This window comes from Emys orbicularis, chromosome 11, assembly GCF_028017835.1.
Source record: "Emys orbicularis isolate rEmyOrb1 chromosome 11, rEmyOrb1.hap1, whole genome shotgun sequence".
In the NCBI taxonomy this organism is placed as follows: domain Eukaryota; kingdom Metazoa; phylum Chordata; order Testudines; family Emydidae; genus Emys; species Emys orbicularis.
This window is the reverse complement of record NC_088693.1, coordinates 43,765,619-43,782,997: the sequence shown is the minus strand read 5'-3', so window position 1 is coordinate 43,782,997 and position 17,379 is coordinate 43,765,619. Positions and strand designations below refer to the sequence as shown.

The 17,379-nt window shown below is 41.8% G+C and overlaps 1 protein-coding gene across 1 annotated transcript in view; it reads left to right on the top strand.

Moving 5' to 3' along the window:
• PDE11A (phosphodiesterase 11A) overlaps positions 1 to 17,379 on the top strand; it is a 218,734-nt gene that overhangs the window by 170,336 nt on the left and 31,019 nt on the right. Inside the window, exons 13-15 of the mRNA XM_065412947.1 lie at positions 2,470 to 2,579; positions 6,189 to 6,279; positions 9,704 to 9,804. Of these exons, the coding sequence (XP_065269019.1) occupies positions 2,470 to 2,579; positions 6,189 to 6,279; positions 9,704 to 9,804 (302 nt within the window). The remainder of the gene's footprint in view (positions 1 to 2,469; positions 2,580 to 6,188; positions 6,280 to 9,703; positions 9,805 to 17,379) is intronic.

Genomic DNA, 17,379 nt, shown 5'->3' with positions numbered 1-17,379 from the left:
TTTAGTTACTCCAGAGCATCATCAGAGAGCAAGTAATGGTTACATATTTCTGTCCGATGAAAGCTGTGCACTCTGCCCTCTTACTTTCTTGATTTGTGCTTGTTTCCTGTTCCTCCATTAAAACTTCTTTCTATCATTTACACACTTTGCTGCCATATTTACCAGTTATTCCATAAATGTAGTCCTCTAAGTCAAATACTTTGTATTCATAATTTTATATGGTATCCTTTACTTTTCAACAATTGTAAGCAGTTGATTTAATTCCTTCATTAAATGAGCCACCCTAGTTCGTCAGAGATTTCTGTTCTTGAATAAACAAAGCCTCCTTAAGTGTTTCCTTATAATAATCAAAATCAGCTTGAGATTCTGAGGTTCTGTGCTCTAGGGCTATTGGAACCCAAACTGAATACAGAATTCTAGATAAGCTCTACTCAGTGTTTTGATTTGTACTCCGTCCCTTTGCTGACGCAGCCCAGTATCCTGCTTGCCTTTATTACTAGGATTTTTTTTATAGTAACCAATAAATCCTTATCCTGGGTCAGTACACTGCGTCTAAAACACTCTATATTTTGTTTTTCCTCCTCACACCCCTTGTCTTTTTTTTAAATAGTTGCCTGCATTAAACTGCATTTTCCATTTACTGAGCCTGTCAACTAAAAGCTCAAAATCTCTCTGAATCTGGTTGTCTTGTTCCACAACTCTGCTTTTGGCCTTATTAGCAAACTTTTCTATTTTACATACCATATTCTCAATAAAATCATTTGCATAATGCATCTTCCTGACAAAGGTGAACCGATGAAATCAATATCTGGTCTTCTCCAGTGCTAACCTCTTTTGAGCTGGAGAAATTCACAGTGATAATTTCAGAGTAGCAGCCGTGTTAGTCTGTATCCGCAAAAATAACAGGAGTACTTGTGGCACCTTAGAGACTAACAAAATTTGTTAGTCTCTAAGGTGCCACAAGTACTCCTGTTATTTTTACAGTGATAATTGCTTATTTCCCTTCTCGGAGATACTCTGCTATCCATCAAACTATTTTGCATTCTATGGAGCTGATTGTGAAGAAGTGCTGAGCATCTGCAACTCCCATGGACTTCAGTTAAATTTGTTGGTGCTCAGCACTGCTGAAAGTCAGGCCCCATATCATGACTTCCTACCTTAGCCTGTCATTTTTGGTGTCAACATTACCATACGCTTTTTCAAAATCTGAGGACCAAATTATTCCTCTTAGGGACACAGGCGCCGAGGGAATGGGGTAGTACAGAGTGCAACGTGTGTGATTTGAGGTGTGTGAAGACATTATGCCTGCGCAGGGCAGGAGCAGGCATAATATCTCCACGAGTGCTGGGTGGGAGCAAATTCATAAGAGAGTTCTGCTGTGTCTTTAGAAAAAGGATATCAGGCAGTCCTTCTAGCGCAGCTCTTCAAAGCACAGCAGTCTGCCAATGGCACACCCAACAACCCAGGCAAACCCCTTCTGGGAAATTTAGCACGATCAGCAATGCTAGTACCTCCTCCCCTGGTCTCAGGCTGCTCAGGCAGACAAACTACTGTATGGCTACCTCCCTGCAGGGGAATTCTAGTGTCAGAAGGGGGTTCCTGCATCATCACCTCTTCTCTTCACACCAGCATATTTGGGACAGGACCTAACTGGTGCCAATGGTGCATTATAACTCATGAATCTAAGCATTGTCCCAGACACTGAGAGTTCAAATCCAACCCAAGGCAGAAATTGGAAGTTAAAAAAACAACAACAGCACATGTGAGCTAAGGTGGCCATGATTTGGCCTAAAGTACATTCTGTATTTCTCATATCTACCATATCAGTTTTATTGCTGAAGAATTCCAGTGCTTTACTTAAGAAAAATCTCCTCTCAAACTCATGCAGGGTATTTCTAGTAGAATTATGCTATTCAAGGTGTTTCCACCTAAAATTATGGAACATTGTTTCTAATCCCCTTGTTGCAGTGAACAAAACAGTCTCTGACTGCTTTAGTATTTGCATAGCTGATATTTAGCTTCTCTCTTTTAAGCCTTCTTTGATTTAGCTTGTAAGTTGTCTCCAGCAATGTACAACAAATAAGCACCTCAGGATCTAAGAAGTCTCTGTCTACTTAACAGTAATTTTAAAATGGAACTGATTTTGTTTCATGTTTTTCACATATGTAAATTCAACTTCTCATCTTGGTGTGTAAGGATTGTTTTTATTTTCAGCTCTTTTCCCACTGCACCTTCTGGGTACTGGGGAAGGGAGTATTAAAACTGTGACAGAGATAATAATAGATCACTACAAGGACATTATCTATTCCACTAACCATCTAGCATATAGCAGTGAACATAATATGACAACAAAGCATTTATCTTGTCCTTATTTAAAGGATGGTGGTTTCAAAACAAAGATGACTGTTACTCGATGGACTAACATTATCTATCCTTCCTGCTTCTGATAGTTATTTTTTCTGTTCTCAGACAGCAGGATTTCAGGAGATTCTGACTGAAATTGAAATTTTAGCTTTGATTGTGGGATGTTTATGTCACGACCTTGACCACAGGGGAACCAACAATGCCTTCCAAGCCAAGTAAGTTTTCTAATTCTTATTACTTTAATTTGTTTCCCTTCCATATCAGAGCAAAAGGTGACAGGGGATAAAGAATGAAGCATTAATTTCCAGGCTCCTAGGCCAAGGCCAAGTATTCCTGTGCTTACATGTAATGAGGGACTATCCATCTTTATAATTCCCTATTCTTTTTGGTAATTGCTGACTTGCCCTTTGTGTCATGCTCTTGATTTGGGTTGCCCCTTGTGAACTAACACCTAATATAGAAATGTGATGCCAAACCCTGATGATCCCTCCAGTCAGAGTATCTGCCAGCTAGAGACCTGCCGACACTGAGCACGAGAAGCATTGCAAATGCCCCAATCTCTCTTTGGCTGGTATGTTGGAATCATTGTGAAACCTTTTCCGGTTATTTAATACATTTAAATAAAAGCAGGTAAAACTGAAGCCTTGTGTCCACAAAAGGGTGACATTCACTCCACCTGCATAAAACCAAAGTTTTCAATCTTTGGCACGTGGAATGGTTGCCACCAACCTAAAACTATGGTGTGGGGATCTGTGCAATCTGATGTGGCAGTTATTCCAGCCTAACTCCGCCACACCAGCTGTGCGGAATACTAGGGCCACTAGTTCCATACAAACACAGGTATGTGGCTTCTCTTCTGGCCTAGCCCCAATGAGACTATGGGGCTGGCTTGGAGACCTCTGGCATGGTGCACAGGGTGTGTGAAGGCACCTCTGTGAGGCCAGCTGGTTGATAGATATGCTGTTGAGCTTGTGTATTAGACTTTCTATTCAGATTCTTATCTGTTAAGTGGAGTCTTGCACCTGCTGTACAGATCCCAGTGAATTTCACTCTAAAAGGAAATCTAGTTTAGGGGTCCTGGGCCTGATCCTGCAACCCTTACTTACACAGTTATGCTCTACTGCTACAAGCAGTCCCCTGCTCCACGCGATTGCTGGTAGAGGCAGTTTAGTGTAGTGGGGGGAGGGAGAGTTTATTCCCTTTCTTTTTACTGTGGTGATAAGGAGGTTCCTTTGATCAAAGGGCATCTCTCTCCTTTCCCACTCCCATCCTTGCCATCCATGTTTGGAAGGGGTCAGGAAATCTCCCATTACAACATCCCAGCTGAGCTCTGCAATGGAGTTGTCAGATAGATGTCTAATCCAGGACCTATATTGTTTCCTTGGCTCACTGCAATAAAGGAAACGTGACCATCTGCAGATAACCAGAATCCAAAAAAGATCGGGGTTTTGTGGTCCCTGGACCGCAGCACGGTTTTGTGGCTCTGCCCTGCTGCTAGTCCTGTGGACCAAAGGGAGAGGTGGCCAACTCCACAGCTATTTGAAAGCCAGAGAGCTGTTGTGCTAATTTATTCCCCCTCGACACATTTTTGTGCAAAAAAGGAGCACGTGTGCCACAGTGTGTAGTGTACATTGACTGTTTTGTTTCTTAGGGCAAACTGGTTCATTACACTCCACCCGTGTTGATGTTTCTGATGCACCCAGTTAGCATTTCCTTAAGCTGCTGTTTCCTCAGCTGCTGCTCACTCTGAATGAAACAATGACATTGTCTGGCTTATCACATGCAAGGCAAGAAAAATCAATTGCAGTGCTCAAGAGACAGGACTACTGGTGCAAAGGTTACAAAGTATCATCAGTTGCTTTATGCTGCTGGAGTCTTGACGAGAAGCAGAAAAAAGGGAAAACTGTGTAAGACAAATGGGAAAACTTTGCTGATTGATTTTCATGTTCCTAATTCACAGAGATAAGACTTGTGTAGGATTTAAATCCCTATAGACTCAGACTCTGATTAACCTAACCGTTTCTCTATTGGAATGTTTATTGGAATGTAGTATTTCTCTTGGGAAGTTTGAAATAGAGGATTTCAGCACTTGAATGCTGTCACTTCCAGTACAACTGACAACTGAGTACAAAGAGGATACTGTCTTTTTCTAATGCCATAAACAAATTATTGAAGACATTTAAGAGAAGACATGACACACAGATAAAATATCCCTGAAAACAGAAATTATACCTCTCATAACAGCAGCTGTGATTTATTCTTCCAAGCTTACTTATAAAGTTAAGCATCATATTTTCCTGTTTTATCTTAGTGCCGAGTACCAGTGTTTTGTGTGATGAAAGATCAAGAGGTATATGATGGAAGCAGCATCAAAGTTCTCTGAAATTGCTCTGTTAGTACACCTCAGCACTGTTTTCTCTAGGCATGATGTTTCCCACTTATCCCCCTCTCTATTACAGCTGCCCCTGATGATTAAATATCAGTATGGTACAGCTTTGTAGTATATGCTCCTAGGAGACGCCTGCTATTCGTTTCTAGCATAATCTCTTATACTCATTTCTTTGGAAAGAAAACCCATCTTGTCGCTTTAGGCTGGGTCTCAGAAGTGAAATACTGGTGAACATTAATCTACTCTGACAGTCCAATCCCACTCCCCTCCACCTTCCAACAATTCTCAATTTCATAATTACATTTCATAGTTTTTCTTCCTTTAAAGTTTCAGCTTAGAACTTTTAAACTGTATGCTACATATTTTGCAACTAGCTTTTATAAAAAATAACCATGATTAGAAATATATTCTAAGGATGTTAGACTTTTATGGTTTCAGCTTCTGTTTTTGCTTCCTCTTTCTCCTTAGTATTTTTAAAACCACTCTGGTGTTGCCCATTGCCTGCTATCTACCATTGTTATTATATGTATTAGGGACTGGCTTGGTACAAAGGTAGAGGAAAAGGCAATCCCTGCCCCACTACATATATTACATGTCTGTGACTGTCTGTGACTGTGTGTGTGTGTATATATGATACACCCCTGCAGTATATGGAACATATACAAAACGTCACCTAATTTGGAATGAAACTAATCTTACTCTTAAAAAGCAACAGAGAGTCCTGTGGCATCTTTAAGGCTAACAGATGTTTTGGAGCATAAGCTTTCGTGGGTGAATGCCCACTTTGTCGGATTACTCTTGTTATTACAGACAGTGATAAGGCACCATCACTTAGGTGCTTTTGAAAAGCTCACCCAAAATGTCTGTATTGCTCAGGAGGAATCCTTAGCTGGTCAAAGCAGACTTAACAGGGTCCAGAACCTGCAGGTCTATAATATTAATTGGGTCTAGCCATAGATTAGTACGGGGATCGGCAACCTTTGGCACGCGGCCCGTCAGGGAAATCCACAGGCAGGCCGGGATGGTTTGTTTACCTGCAACGTCTGCAGGTTCAGTCAATCGCAGCTCCCACTGGCCGCAGTTCGCTGTTCCAGGCCAATGGGGGCTGCGGGAAGCGGCGGCCAGCAATCCCTCAGCCCACGCCGCTTCCCGCAGCCCCCGTTGGCCTGGAACAGCGAACCGTGGCCAGTGGGAGCGGCAATCGGCTGAACTTGCGGACGCTGCAGGTAAACAAACCGTCCCGGCCCGCCAGCGGATTTCCCTGATGGGCCACGGGCCAAAGGTTGCCAATCCCTGGATTAGTACATTGAGCTATGGACTTCCATCTCTGCATTTCCATACACCATATTGGAGAGTGTTTGGGTGAAGACATCACTTAAAATGTGTTTGGTAAGAGGGCAGATGCTAATTGCTAATGTCCCTTGTTCTGTTTCAGGAGTGGATCAGCTTTGGCTCAACTTTATGGAACTTCTGCAACTTTGGAGCACCATCATTTTAATCATGCTGTCATGATTCTTCAAAGCGAGGTACCAGACTAGCTGGATTATTACTTTCACTGTAGGGTGGGGAGCTGTTTCACCTCCAGGGAAACACATCCCATGCCCAAACTCCTTTAATGGCCCTTTCCTCCAGGCAGCGTTTATTGACTACCACAAAGCTCTCACACAACACAACATAAAACAATTTAACTGCAACTGCTGACTATTTTCCCCTGAGACTCTCCCTGCCTCATTCAGCCAGGGGAAAAGGACATAATCTTCCCCTGTATCCCCCTTGGATCATTCATCTTTCTTATGTATACCCTTCTCAGCCATTTGATAGCCAAGGAACTCTTAATCCTTTCCCAGCTAATGTGTTTACCTTGTCACACTCACCTTCTATTGTAAAAATAAAAACCTGCTTTCCTTTTATGGGCAACCACAATATGTACAGTATGCTTGGAGTGTTTAGTTTTGTATTTTCAATAACTGCTGTTGGGTTTATTACATATACTGCAGTAACACCCAAAGTGTGCTGGGAGCTTCCACATATATGGGGAGGTATAGTCCCTGCCCTGAAGAGCTTACTTTTTAATTGTACGCATGATGTGACAAACTAGTGGTGTAACAATAAGTGGGGGAAATAGGCAGACACTGGTTACAAAAATAAATCATATAGTTACTAAGTTGGGCACTTGACTTTTTACAGAATATCTTCATCAAAAGAAAAATGAAAGCCATACAAAATGGGGGACTGCATCTTGGAAAGCAGTGACTCTGAAAATGATTTAGGGGTTATAATAGCCAAACATGAGCTCCCAGAGCAATGCTGAAGCAACAAGGCTAATCCAACCCAAGGATGTATAAACAGGGGAGGAGTGAATAGGAATGGGAAGGTGATTTTACCTCTGTACATGGCATTGGTGAGACCAATACCAGAATACTGCTTACAGTTCTGGTGTCTACATTTTTTAAATGATGTTGAAAAAACTGGAGAGGGTGCAGAGAAGAGCCACAAAAATGAATTGAGGGGTGGAAAAAAACACCTCATATTGAGAGACTTAGGTCTTGTCTACACTTAAAACGCTGCAGCTGCGCCACTGTAGCACTTCAGCTAACGGGAGGGCTTCTCCCCGAGAGGCAGTAGCTGTGTTGACAGTAGAAGCCCTCCTTTTGACATAGCACTGTCTACATTGGGAGGTAGGTCAGCATAACTGACCAGCCCTGAGCAACATAATTATACCAAAATAAAGTTACTAGAGTAGAACAAGCCTAAGAGTTCAATCTGTTTAGTTTATCAAAAATGAGTTTGGGGGGAGACTTGATAAGTGCTTTGACAGGGAAAAATACCAGGTACCAATGGGCTCTTTCACCTAGTGGAGAAAGGCATAACAAGAACCAGTGGCTGGAAGCTGAAGCCAGACAAAAATCAAATTAGAAACAAGCCACAATTTTTTATTTTTATTTTTTAAACAAGGAAGATGATTAATCATTGGAACATACTACTGAGGGAAGTGGTAGATTCTCCATCTCTTGATATCTTCAGATCAAGACTGGGTGCCTTTCTGGAAAATGTGTTTTAGTGGAACAAAAGTTATTGGGCTCAAAACAGGAGGGCTTGTGTGATACAGGAGGTCAGATGAAATGATTTAATGGTCCCTGCTGGCCTCAAAAAAATCCCCACAAATCTATGAAAAACTTCTTCCCTCCCTGGGCAAAGTGTTCCCTTACCCAATTTACTCCTTCTCTTTCGTCATCCAAACATCATCTGTCCTGGCAACTCCATCCAATTCACCCTGCTATGATTTTAAGTCCTACATTCTGTGAGTTGTTACTTGTCTGTATAAAAAATTCACAGATGGAACCAAACACTCTCCAACTGGGAATAGAGACAAATTCAGATCTTCTGCTTTTGCAAGTAGATAACACGCAAATTTGCACCAAGTATCTGGACCTCTCACTCTAGTGGGCTGAAATTAGATTACACCCTATATGTTAGTGTTTAATATTCTAGTCTATCTGTGTTTTCTAGGGGGAAATGTCATAGCATATTGTATTATTTCTTTAGATTTCTATCAGCATGAACAAAAAAAGGTGCCTGTATTTGGTCTAGGCACCTTTGACACACGTGATCATGGATTTTGTGCTGTGGTGATGTTGCCTTATACATTATGAAATAGTTCAGCAAGCAATAAAGCCTTGAATATAGTGGGATAGCCCTTTGTTAGCTGTTTATTATATAATATTTCAGATTTACTAGTAAGTAATTCTATGCTGTGACTATCTACTGTTTTTTGAGCACATACAGGTTTGGGCTTTTCTTTGTACACCATACCTAAGTTGTAGTCTATAACTAAATGTCTTCTAGAATTCCCCTCACCTTCCCAACACATAGGTGAAAGGAAATCTTTTACAAGATTAAGGTCACTAGAGGAAGAAAAGATGCCCCTTATCTATGGAAAGCTCTTGTTTTCTTTATATGTTATAGCTTCTTCCTAAGCACTAGATGGCAGTGCACATTGGATATGAAAATTATACTGCTGTCAACTATCAAAATTAGATTCAGTTACCAAAAATATCATTATATCTAAGAGTAGGAAGCGATACCTAAGTGTGATGTTAATATGTGAATGTAATCATATGTGACTGACGTTACAAAGTCCAGTATTAGCTTAAAGTTCAACCAAATTCAACTGCAAATTTCATTCAGTTTGTATTCTCTGGATAAATGATGGGCTCTGTGTTCCCCCTTATTTGACACGTCTCTAACTATAAAACTGTTAGTATTATCTTCCTTTCCCAAAACAGCAACATTAAATAATTTGTTCCCTTTCATTCTGGCTGTAAAACATTTTCCAGAATCATAAGCCTTCACCGTCCTTTAAAAAGTGCCTTCTTACAGGGCCCACAAGGTCTAGGGCTGTACAAACTTAGCTTCTCCTCAGTCTGAGTTACTAAAGCCTGTACATACAGTGAGATAGTGGAAAATAGTCAGGGTGAGTGGAGAGCCTGTATTTTGAGTGAAAAACTGATTTAGTGTCTTTGACTGCTCTAACAGCAGCTTGCATGCCTTTGAGCAGCAGCATAGATAAATCTGTTGGCAGCACAACTGAAAAGCCACAAAGCACAGCTCCAAAAACATTTGCTAAAAGGGAAAGATTGAGATGTATCCATAGTTTTTCCTCCGTAAACTGGGTCTGTGCAGAGTCAAACTAAAGAATAAATCTTTTTGCAAGAGGCTGTAATATTAGCACAGTTAAGAAACACAGCCCAGCTTTTTGAATACAGTGGCCAGCACTTCCTGTCCTAATGTAATCTCAGTAGCATTAACTTTATTATTTTATCATGGTTTTACCATGATTCGGAAAAAAACTTCTGTGTAGCAAAATGGGGCAGATTACAGTGTTAGAAATCTTTTTAAAAATCTATAATGATTGTTAGTCCTTTACCTTCTCTCTCTCTTTCATTACAGGGTCACAACATCTTTGCTAACTTGTCCTCCAAGGAGTACAGTGACCTTATGCAGCTTCTGAAGCAGTCAATATTGGCAACAGATCTCACTCTGTATTTTGAGTAGGTATTGGCATTGTTTATATTTGACAAATGAAAATCCAAAGAACATTGTCTAATGACCCATGAAGCACCAATGGGGGTACGTAATATATTAAGTTAGTGGTTAATTATGGTTGGAGATATTTAGTCTAACACTTATTTTATCTTAGGCTAATGGAAGTTTCTCATCTGCCCAAATGAGTTTCATTTTGATATTCAGCAAAAGCCAAGACATATCCTGTCCTCAAACTTGAAGCAACTGCAGAAGAAAGTCATAGCCCAATCTTATATTTCCTCTACACAGGATTCCCAAAGGAGACTTTCATGTGCAAAGAGTGCAGGATTGTTTCTGTGGGCCAAAACTACAAAGAGATTGTACATTTTTAGCCCTTTTTGAATTTCTAGGCAAATCCCCAATGGTGTTATCATTTGTGCCACACCAAAAAAAAAAAAAAAAGCAAAAAAGCTGTATTTAGTTACACCACCTGAGCATCTGGCCCTGTAAATCAAAGTAGCTCCATTGAAGACAAAATGTGATGATTTATATCAAACGAGGATCCATCCTGCAAAGTTTAACTGAATCAATCATGACTGGAGGTGTCCCACAAATGCAGTTATTTCATGTTCCTTCTTGGTTTTCCTATCACACCTCCAAGTAGTCAAAGTAACACGAGTTCTTCCATTTTCCTGGCACTGTAATTAGTTTATTAAAAAAAAAAAAAAAAAAAAAAAAGCACACCCAGGAGATTCAAACTGAGTAAACGAATGTGTAATAGGCATATGGAGTCATAGGTGCAATTGTTGGCATCTCAGTTTTACATTTCCTAAGGCCTGGGCTACACTAGCGGGGGGGTTCGAACTAAGATACACAACTTCAGCTACGCTATTCGCATAGCTGAAGTCGAAGTATCTTAGTTCGACTTACCTGGCTGTCCTCACGGCGTCGAGTCGACCGCCGCAGCTCCCCCATCGACTCCGCTTACTCCTCCTGCCGAGGTGGAGTACAGGCGTCGATTCGGGGATCGATTTATCGCGTCTAGACGAGACGCGATAAATCGATCCCAGATAGATCGAACACTACCCGCCGATCCGGCGGGTAGTATAGACGTACCCTTAGCATCACACCTCCAACAAAGTGTTTCAGTCAGAATCCCACTTGCTGGCGTGCACTTGGGGAATTTACTGGGAGAAGTACAATAGCGTCTGCCCAGGCACAACACTGTTCCATCCTAAGGAATTTCAGTGTATTAGAAAATAGCTTGTCCATTAGCACCCTACTTGCACTCCACTAGGTGGCATTTACATATTGATTTTTGAGTTTGTACGGAGAGGGATATGGATTTTTCCTTCCTCGCTCCTGAGTGCTGATGGCTTGATGCCAAACCAAGTTTCCAAAGAACTTCAGGCAAAATCTTTTCCTCATCTGGGTCTGTTAATCTATATTTAAAATATGCCATACCATTGGGCACCAATTGGAATGGGGCAAACAAAGCTTGCTCTGACTGCTCATTGTGTTATTTTAATAGCTTTCTTTTCTCCCCCATGGTAGTCTACATCACCTAAAGACTTTTCATAGACAAACTGAGGCATTTGCCTCTCAAAACAAAATTAAACATTTTTGCTAAAATAGCTTAAAACAAAAATTACTTCAAGATGTTCTTTTAGCAAATGTAACATACACAGTGGGCCCTGACCAGGAGAAAGCTGCCTTCACAGCTACTACCTCACACTTTCTGGCCCTTCCAGTCTAGTAAGTTGTCTGTGCAGACTGCTCCTGATTTTGATGGATAATATGACAATGGAAATTGCCAGTGACTTAGGACAGTGATGTCTGGGACCATAATGAGCACTCTGTATGCCCCCCCCCCCAATGTCCCAGCACAAGTAGCTAGTGCTCCAAAAGTGATTGGCATTCACTGGTAAGGGGGTGTGGGCAGGTTGGCTGAGGGGTGATGGTGATAAATTTTTTCCACAGTTCCTGAGCAGATTCAACCAGCAGGATCCTGGGGAGCCCCTGGAAGAGCATCAGGTTCTCTCTCAGCAAAAATACCCAGGAGAGGGGAGGCAGTTGCTGCTCTTCTCTGGGGGGATAAATCCCCACCTGGGCACAGCCGCCCTTTCCCCCTCCTGACACCAGAAGTACTATCACATATTAAGACAAATCCAGCTTCTATTGTGCCGTTTGTGCTAATAGAACTACTCATACTATTCTATGCTAATTGTACAATTTACTCTAAGTGTGTTTGAAAACCACTACCACATAAGCTTTCTGACTGTACATGCATTTAAAAGCCGAATTATGCAAACTGATTCTTTTGGGCAAGCACATTCTTGCTGCATTGACATAATTTCTCAGTTTTCTGCCTCTTAAATGGCTGGGTGGGGGGGGAGTATCAGCATTGCAGTATTCTTGGATCTCCACTGTACTGCTGTTCATAAAGTTCACTTAGCACTCAGGGATTTGGTTTGCGAAGCAATAAAAGTATAGATGGAGGAAGATCCTTAGGACTTGCTCAAGATATTGTATGTTTATAGGACTTTAACTAATGAACAAATAAACAGATTTACCTACAAGTGAAAGATCAGACCTGGCATTCGTTAGATGTGTAGACAAGTTGATGATAAATTATCTCTAAGTTTTAGTGGATAATTTAAGCAATTTAGCCAATACCTGTTCCTTAAAAGTCCTCGTGTAAACAGTTGTTCTTGAGCAATCCTTTCTGGCCAACAATTAGAAAGCTCTTTACAAACCAACAGTGACATTTGGAAATAACATTGATGGGTTCCAGAGAGGATTGGATACAGTCCTCCTTGGTTGAAGTGAGAGTTGTTATGATGGGTGAGGGGAAAAAAGCCATCCCTCACATGCATAAACTCACATAATTGCTCTCACCAAAGTTATTCTAGACAAGTTTGCTTTCTGTAATTCTGGCCAAATTATATATCAGCTTCCTCTTTTAGATCTAGCTAATGAATGTGGTTATTTTTTTTAACTGGACTCTCAGCTGTAAAGGAGCCAGACAATTCTCCCTTGTACAAGAATGAGATAATACAATGGATTGAGACCAATCACTAATATTACTATTAATAAACTCATTGACAGGCTATTATGTACTTGTCTCTCCTGTGAACTCCAGGTAATGTATGGAACCCAGTCTACTGAAAATATCCTGTGGTTACTACACTGCCTTTTTTTATTTTTAGCAAATTTTTTTTTTTTTGAACTGTAATACTTGCTAGTACAGTATATGTTACCAACCTGCCAATGAAAATATTGCTTATTGTGGACATTTGTATTGTTTCAAATTTACCCACTTATGGCAAAGTCCTGTAGTTCTTACTCAGGCAGAACTCTCCTACCATTTAGGATTTTAAGTAAAACCAGAAGGTTCTATTCCTTCTACCAGTGCATGTTAAAGTGAACAATTGACATTTGTTTAACATTGTAGTTTTACATGTATCCAGTTAATTTTATGCATAAAAAAAAAAATCAGTGAAAAAAATCAGTATTTTTTGTCAAAGAAATAATTAGCTATTGTCAGGCAACAGTCAACTACCAAAGTTTTCTCAAGTACACTATGGCTGGGAATAAATAGAAATGCATGTATTTCAGAGCCCCAAAAATGACTTTCAGTTTTTATTTATGAAAAGAGAAGAGGAAAAAGGCCATCTGCTTCTCTTCATCCCCCTGGTATCCTAGCCCATTTTTGTCTTTTTTTTTTTTTTTTTTTAAACTTAAGTGTCTTGAAGTCTCCACTAAACATGAAATAAATTAGAAAAGTTTCAAAGGTGTTTTCTGCATTATCACTGGTAGATGAGTTTTTGAATGCATCCTATTTAAGCCCTAGCCCTGCACAGGGGACCACTATGATATTCTGACCTCCTACGCAACGTAAGTATCTAGATAGGTAGTCTTAAGGATACACTTACAATGGTACACAGCAAGAATACAAGGGTGTACCCAAACAGAACAGATTACAGGATTTAGCCCATATTTCATGAGGTTCTCAAGGGAAGGAATTATTATTGTTTTTGTCTGTTTAGTGCAATGTATACCCATGACACTGTATAAATAATAAACAATGAGATTAGGTGAGAATTAGGTCTGATTACTTGGTCTGGCAATGAGTCTCACACTAGGCAACAGAATAGAATTGAAAAAAAAATTGTAGCTATGAGTTCTCATACTTACAGCTCACGATAGTAGTGTTATGCACGTACCAAAAAGATACAGGCGACCCAATGGCCCAGTAACAACATTTCATCCCTTATACTTTTCCTTAGAATTTCTGAGATTTACTGAAATGATGTCCTGAGTCACTGGACTGTAGACCTTTATTATATATTAAGCCAGCTTTATCTGTATCGCTTATACATCAATAAGTATTTCTCTTCAGCCCCTCAAGTGGATTACAAAATAACTGAACATTACGTTTATTTCAGACACTCTTGAATGTCACTTGCATAGCTTTATTTACAGAAGTTACAAAACTGGTCCTAGTGGAGACCATGTTTAAGCACCCACTAAGGCAGCGTTACGTTGTTTCCTCACACATGGCTGCTTTTCAGACTGAGTCTTTCCGATGCTAGAATCACTGTGCGGATTTAGTATGTTACTTCTGCATCTGTTCCAGTGGAGCTTAAAGCAGCTGTTACTCAGAAGTGTGTGGCTCACCAAAATGTCTTGAATCATCTATATTTTATGTTACTGCTTTATTCATCTCTCTGCTTTTTATTTGTGATGTCACAATGTTCAGGGTGGGCATGAGAGGTCACCTTTTCTTCTGAACTGTCAGTTTGTTGCCCAGATCATATATGTATTGCCTAGGAACCACAAATAACTGGAGATCAAAGAATTATCTTTATATAGTGTTGTGAAGGCCAAGACTATAACAGGGTTCAAAAAAGAACTAGATAAATTTGTGGAGGATAGGTCCATCAATGGCTATTAGCCAGGTATGGTGTCCCAAGCCTCTGTTTGCCAGAAGCTGGGAATGGGCAACAGTGGATGGATCACTCAATGATTACCTGCTATGTTCATTCCCTCTGGGGCACCTGGCATTAGCCACTGTTGGAAGACAGGATACTGGGCTAGATGGACCTTTGCTCTGAACCAGTATGGCCATTCTTATGTTATCAAATTTTGCTCTACTGATATTTTTCTGGTAAGACTTTGGCAAGGAAATGTGTATTAAATAGAAAAATGTAAAAGCCTGCCACCTCTGGCTGTGCTAACAACAAATGTATAGCTGCCAATGACCAGTTTATGATTAGGCTGATTTAAGGTCTATGCGCTAGCTACTCTAGGCCATTAAAATTTTCATCATTGCAGTATTTATTCCCACAGGGACGGTTATGCCATCATGCCATGAATCTATGTGAAATAAATTAATTTTGTTTTCTGCTTGTGTGACTTTGCATTGTATTAGCAACTTTTGAAAATCCAGCCACTTTATATCATATTTCATGAAACACAGAGAGTGTATAATGTCATCATATGAGCTGCTTCTCATTAGTGTGCTAGCAACCTCCACATTAAATAAGGGGGTTGGGGAGAAATCATACAATGCCATTAGAAAAATTCTGTGATTTGCCATATGTCAGTGAGAGGTCTTGGTTGGAATACAATGCAATAACAAACAAAGAGTTTAATTATTTCTGTATTTAATTCTGTTCTTATAGATTCATAGATTCCAAGGCCAGAAAGGACCATTCTGATCATCTAGTCTGACTTCTTGTATAATACAGGCCATAGAACTGCCCCAAAATAATTCCTAGAGCATAGCTTTTAGAAAAAACATCCAATCAATTAAAAAAATTGTCAGTGATGAAGAATCCACCATGACCCTTGATAAGTTGTTGCAATAGTTAATTACCCTCACTGTTAAAAATGTATGCCTCCTTTCCAGTCTAAATTTGTCTTTCTTCAACTTCCAGCCATTGGATCATGTTTTATCTCTGCTAGGTTGAAGAGCCCATTATTAAATATTTGTTCCCTCTGTAGGTACTTACAGGGCCGGCTCTAGGTTTTTTGCCGCCCCAAGCAAAAAAAAAATTTGGCTGCCCCCCGTCCCAGCCCTGGGCTCCTCGCTGCACCCCCCTGCCTCCCCAGCCCTGGGCTCTCGCCCCCCCGACCCGCACCCCCCTGCCGCCCCAGCCCTGGGCTCTCCCCCACACACAAACACACCCTGCCGCCCCAGCTCTGGGTTCCTCCTACCCCCCCACCATTGCCCCCCACACACACCTCCTGCCGCCCCAGCCCTGGGCTCACCCCCCCCCCCCCACCTGCACCCTCCTTCCGCCGCAGCCCTGGGTCACTGGTAACTCGCTCCCAGGGCAGGTCATTCAGCAGGAATTTTAGATGTGCACAGAACACAGACAGGATTGGTTCCCGTATGGTTACAGAACTGCAGTAAAGTGGAACAATTTTCATCTTATGTGATTGGAGGATATCTGGATGCATATTATAAGACTGTCCTACATAAATGAGGAAAAGTTGAGGTGCCTTTATTATTCTTTTGTTGCACTCTTTCTTTCTATGGGGAATTTGCCAATACAATATTACTGTCTTCCTTTTAAGCAAACAAACAAAAAAAAAGGCAATGGCTGTTGAAAATAGCAATTCCAGTCCTAATAACCACTGGGAAGCATTTCTTGCTCAATTTTATCCTACTTTTTCTACAGCAAGTTACAGTGGATCAGTATATTTGATTTGGGAGAAATGAAGTAACAGCTGCCCAAACTGAGCTTGAGCACTCCTGAATTTTGAGGTGTTCAAATCTGGAAGGCAGGTGCTGGGGGGGAGGGGGGCTGTGGCGCCGCAGGGGAGCACGGTAGCATGTATGCAGCAGAGTGTCTGGCGCTGCGCGAAGCCAGACACGCTGGTCTGAGTGGCACGGTAAGGGGGCTGGAGAAGGGGTAGGGGGTTCTGGGGGGGTAGTCAAGGGACGGAGCAGGGGGGGTTGGATGGGGCGGAGGTTCGGGGGGGCAGTCAGGGTCAGGGAGAAGGGGGGGTTAGATGGGTCAGGGGTTTCGGGGGGGCAGTCAGGGGACAGGCAGCAGTTGGATAGGCATGGGAGTCCCAGGGGTTTGTCAGGGGACAGGTAGGGGGTGGGGTCCTAGGGGGGAAGTTAGGGGGGGTCTCAGGAGGGGGCAGTTGGGGACAAGGACCAGTGGGACTTAGATAGGGGGTGGGGTCCTGGGGGGCAGTTGGGGCAGGGGGTGATCAGGGGACAGGGAGGTTGGATGGGTTGGGGTTTCTGTGGGGGACAGTTGGAGGGAGTGGATGGGGGCAGGGTGGGGCTACCCTCCCTCCCCGTGGAGTGTCCTATTTTTTGAATGTTAAAATATGGAATCCCTACTCACAGTGCAGCTCTCCATTCACAGCAGGCTGCAGCATGAGATCTCAGCTTCCTCACTCCCTCCCCCTCTTTCCTGTTGGTAGTGGCCAAGGGAATGCTGGGAAATGTAGTTCTTTCCCTGCTCCAGGGCTGGCTGTATAGGCAGGAAGCTAACCAAGGAACTACAGCTCCCAGGGCCCCCTGTTGGTTCTCATCTCCCATGCTGGATCCCTGCAAATGGGCTGTCCCAAGCACG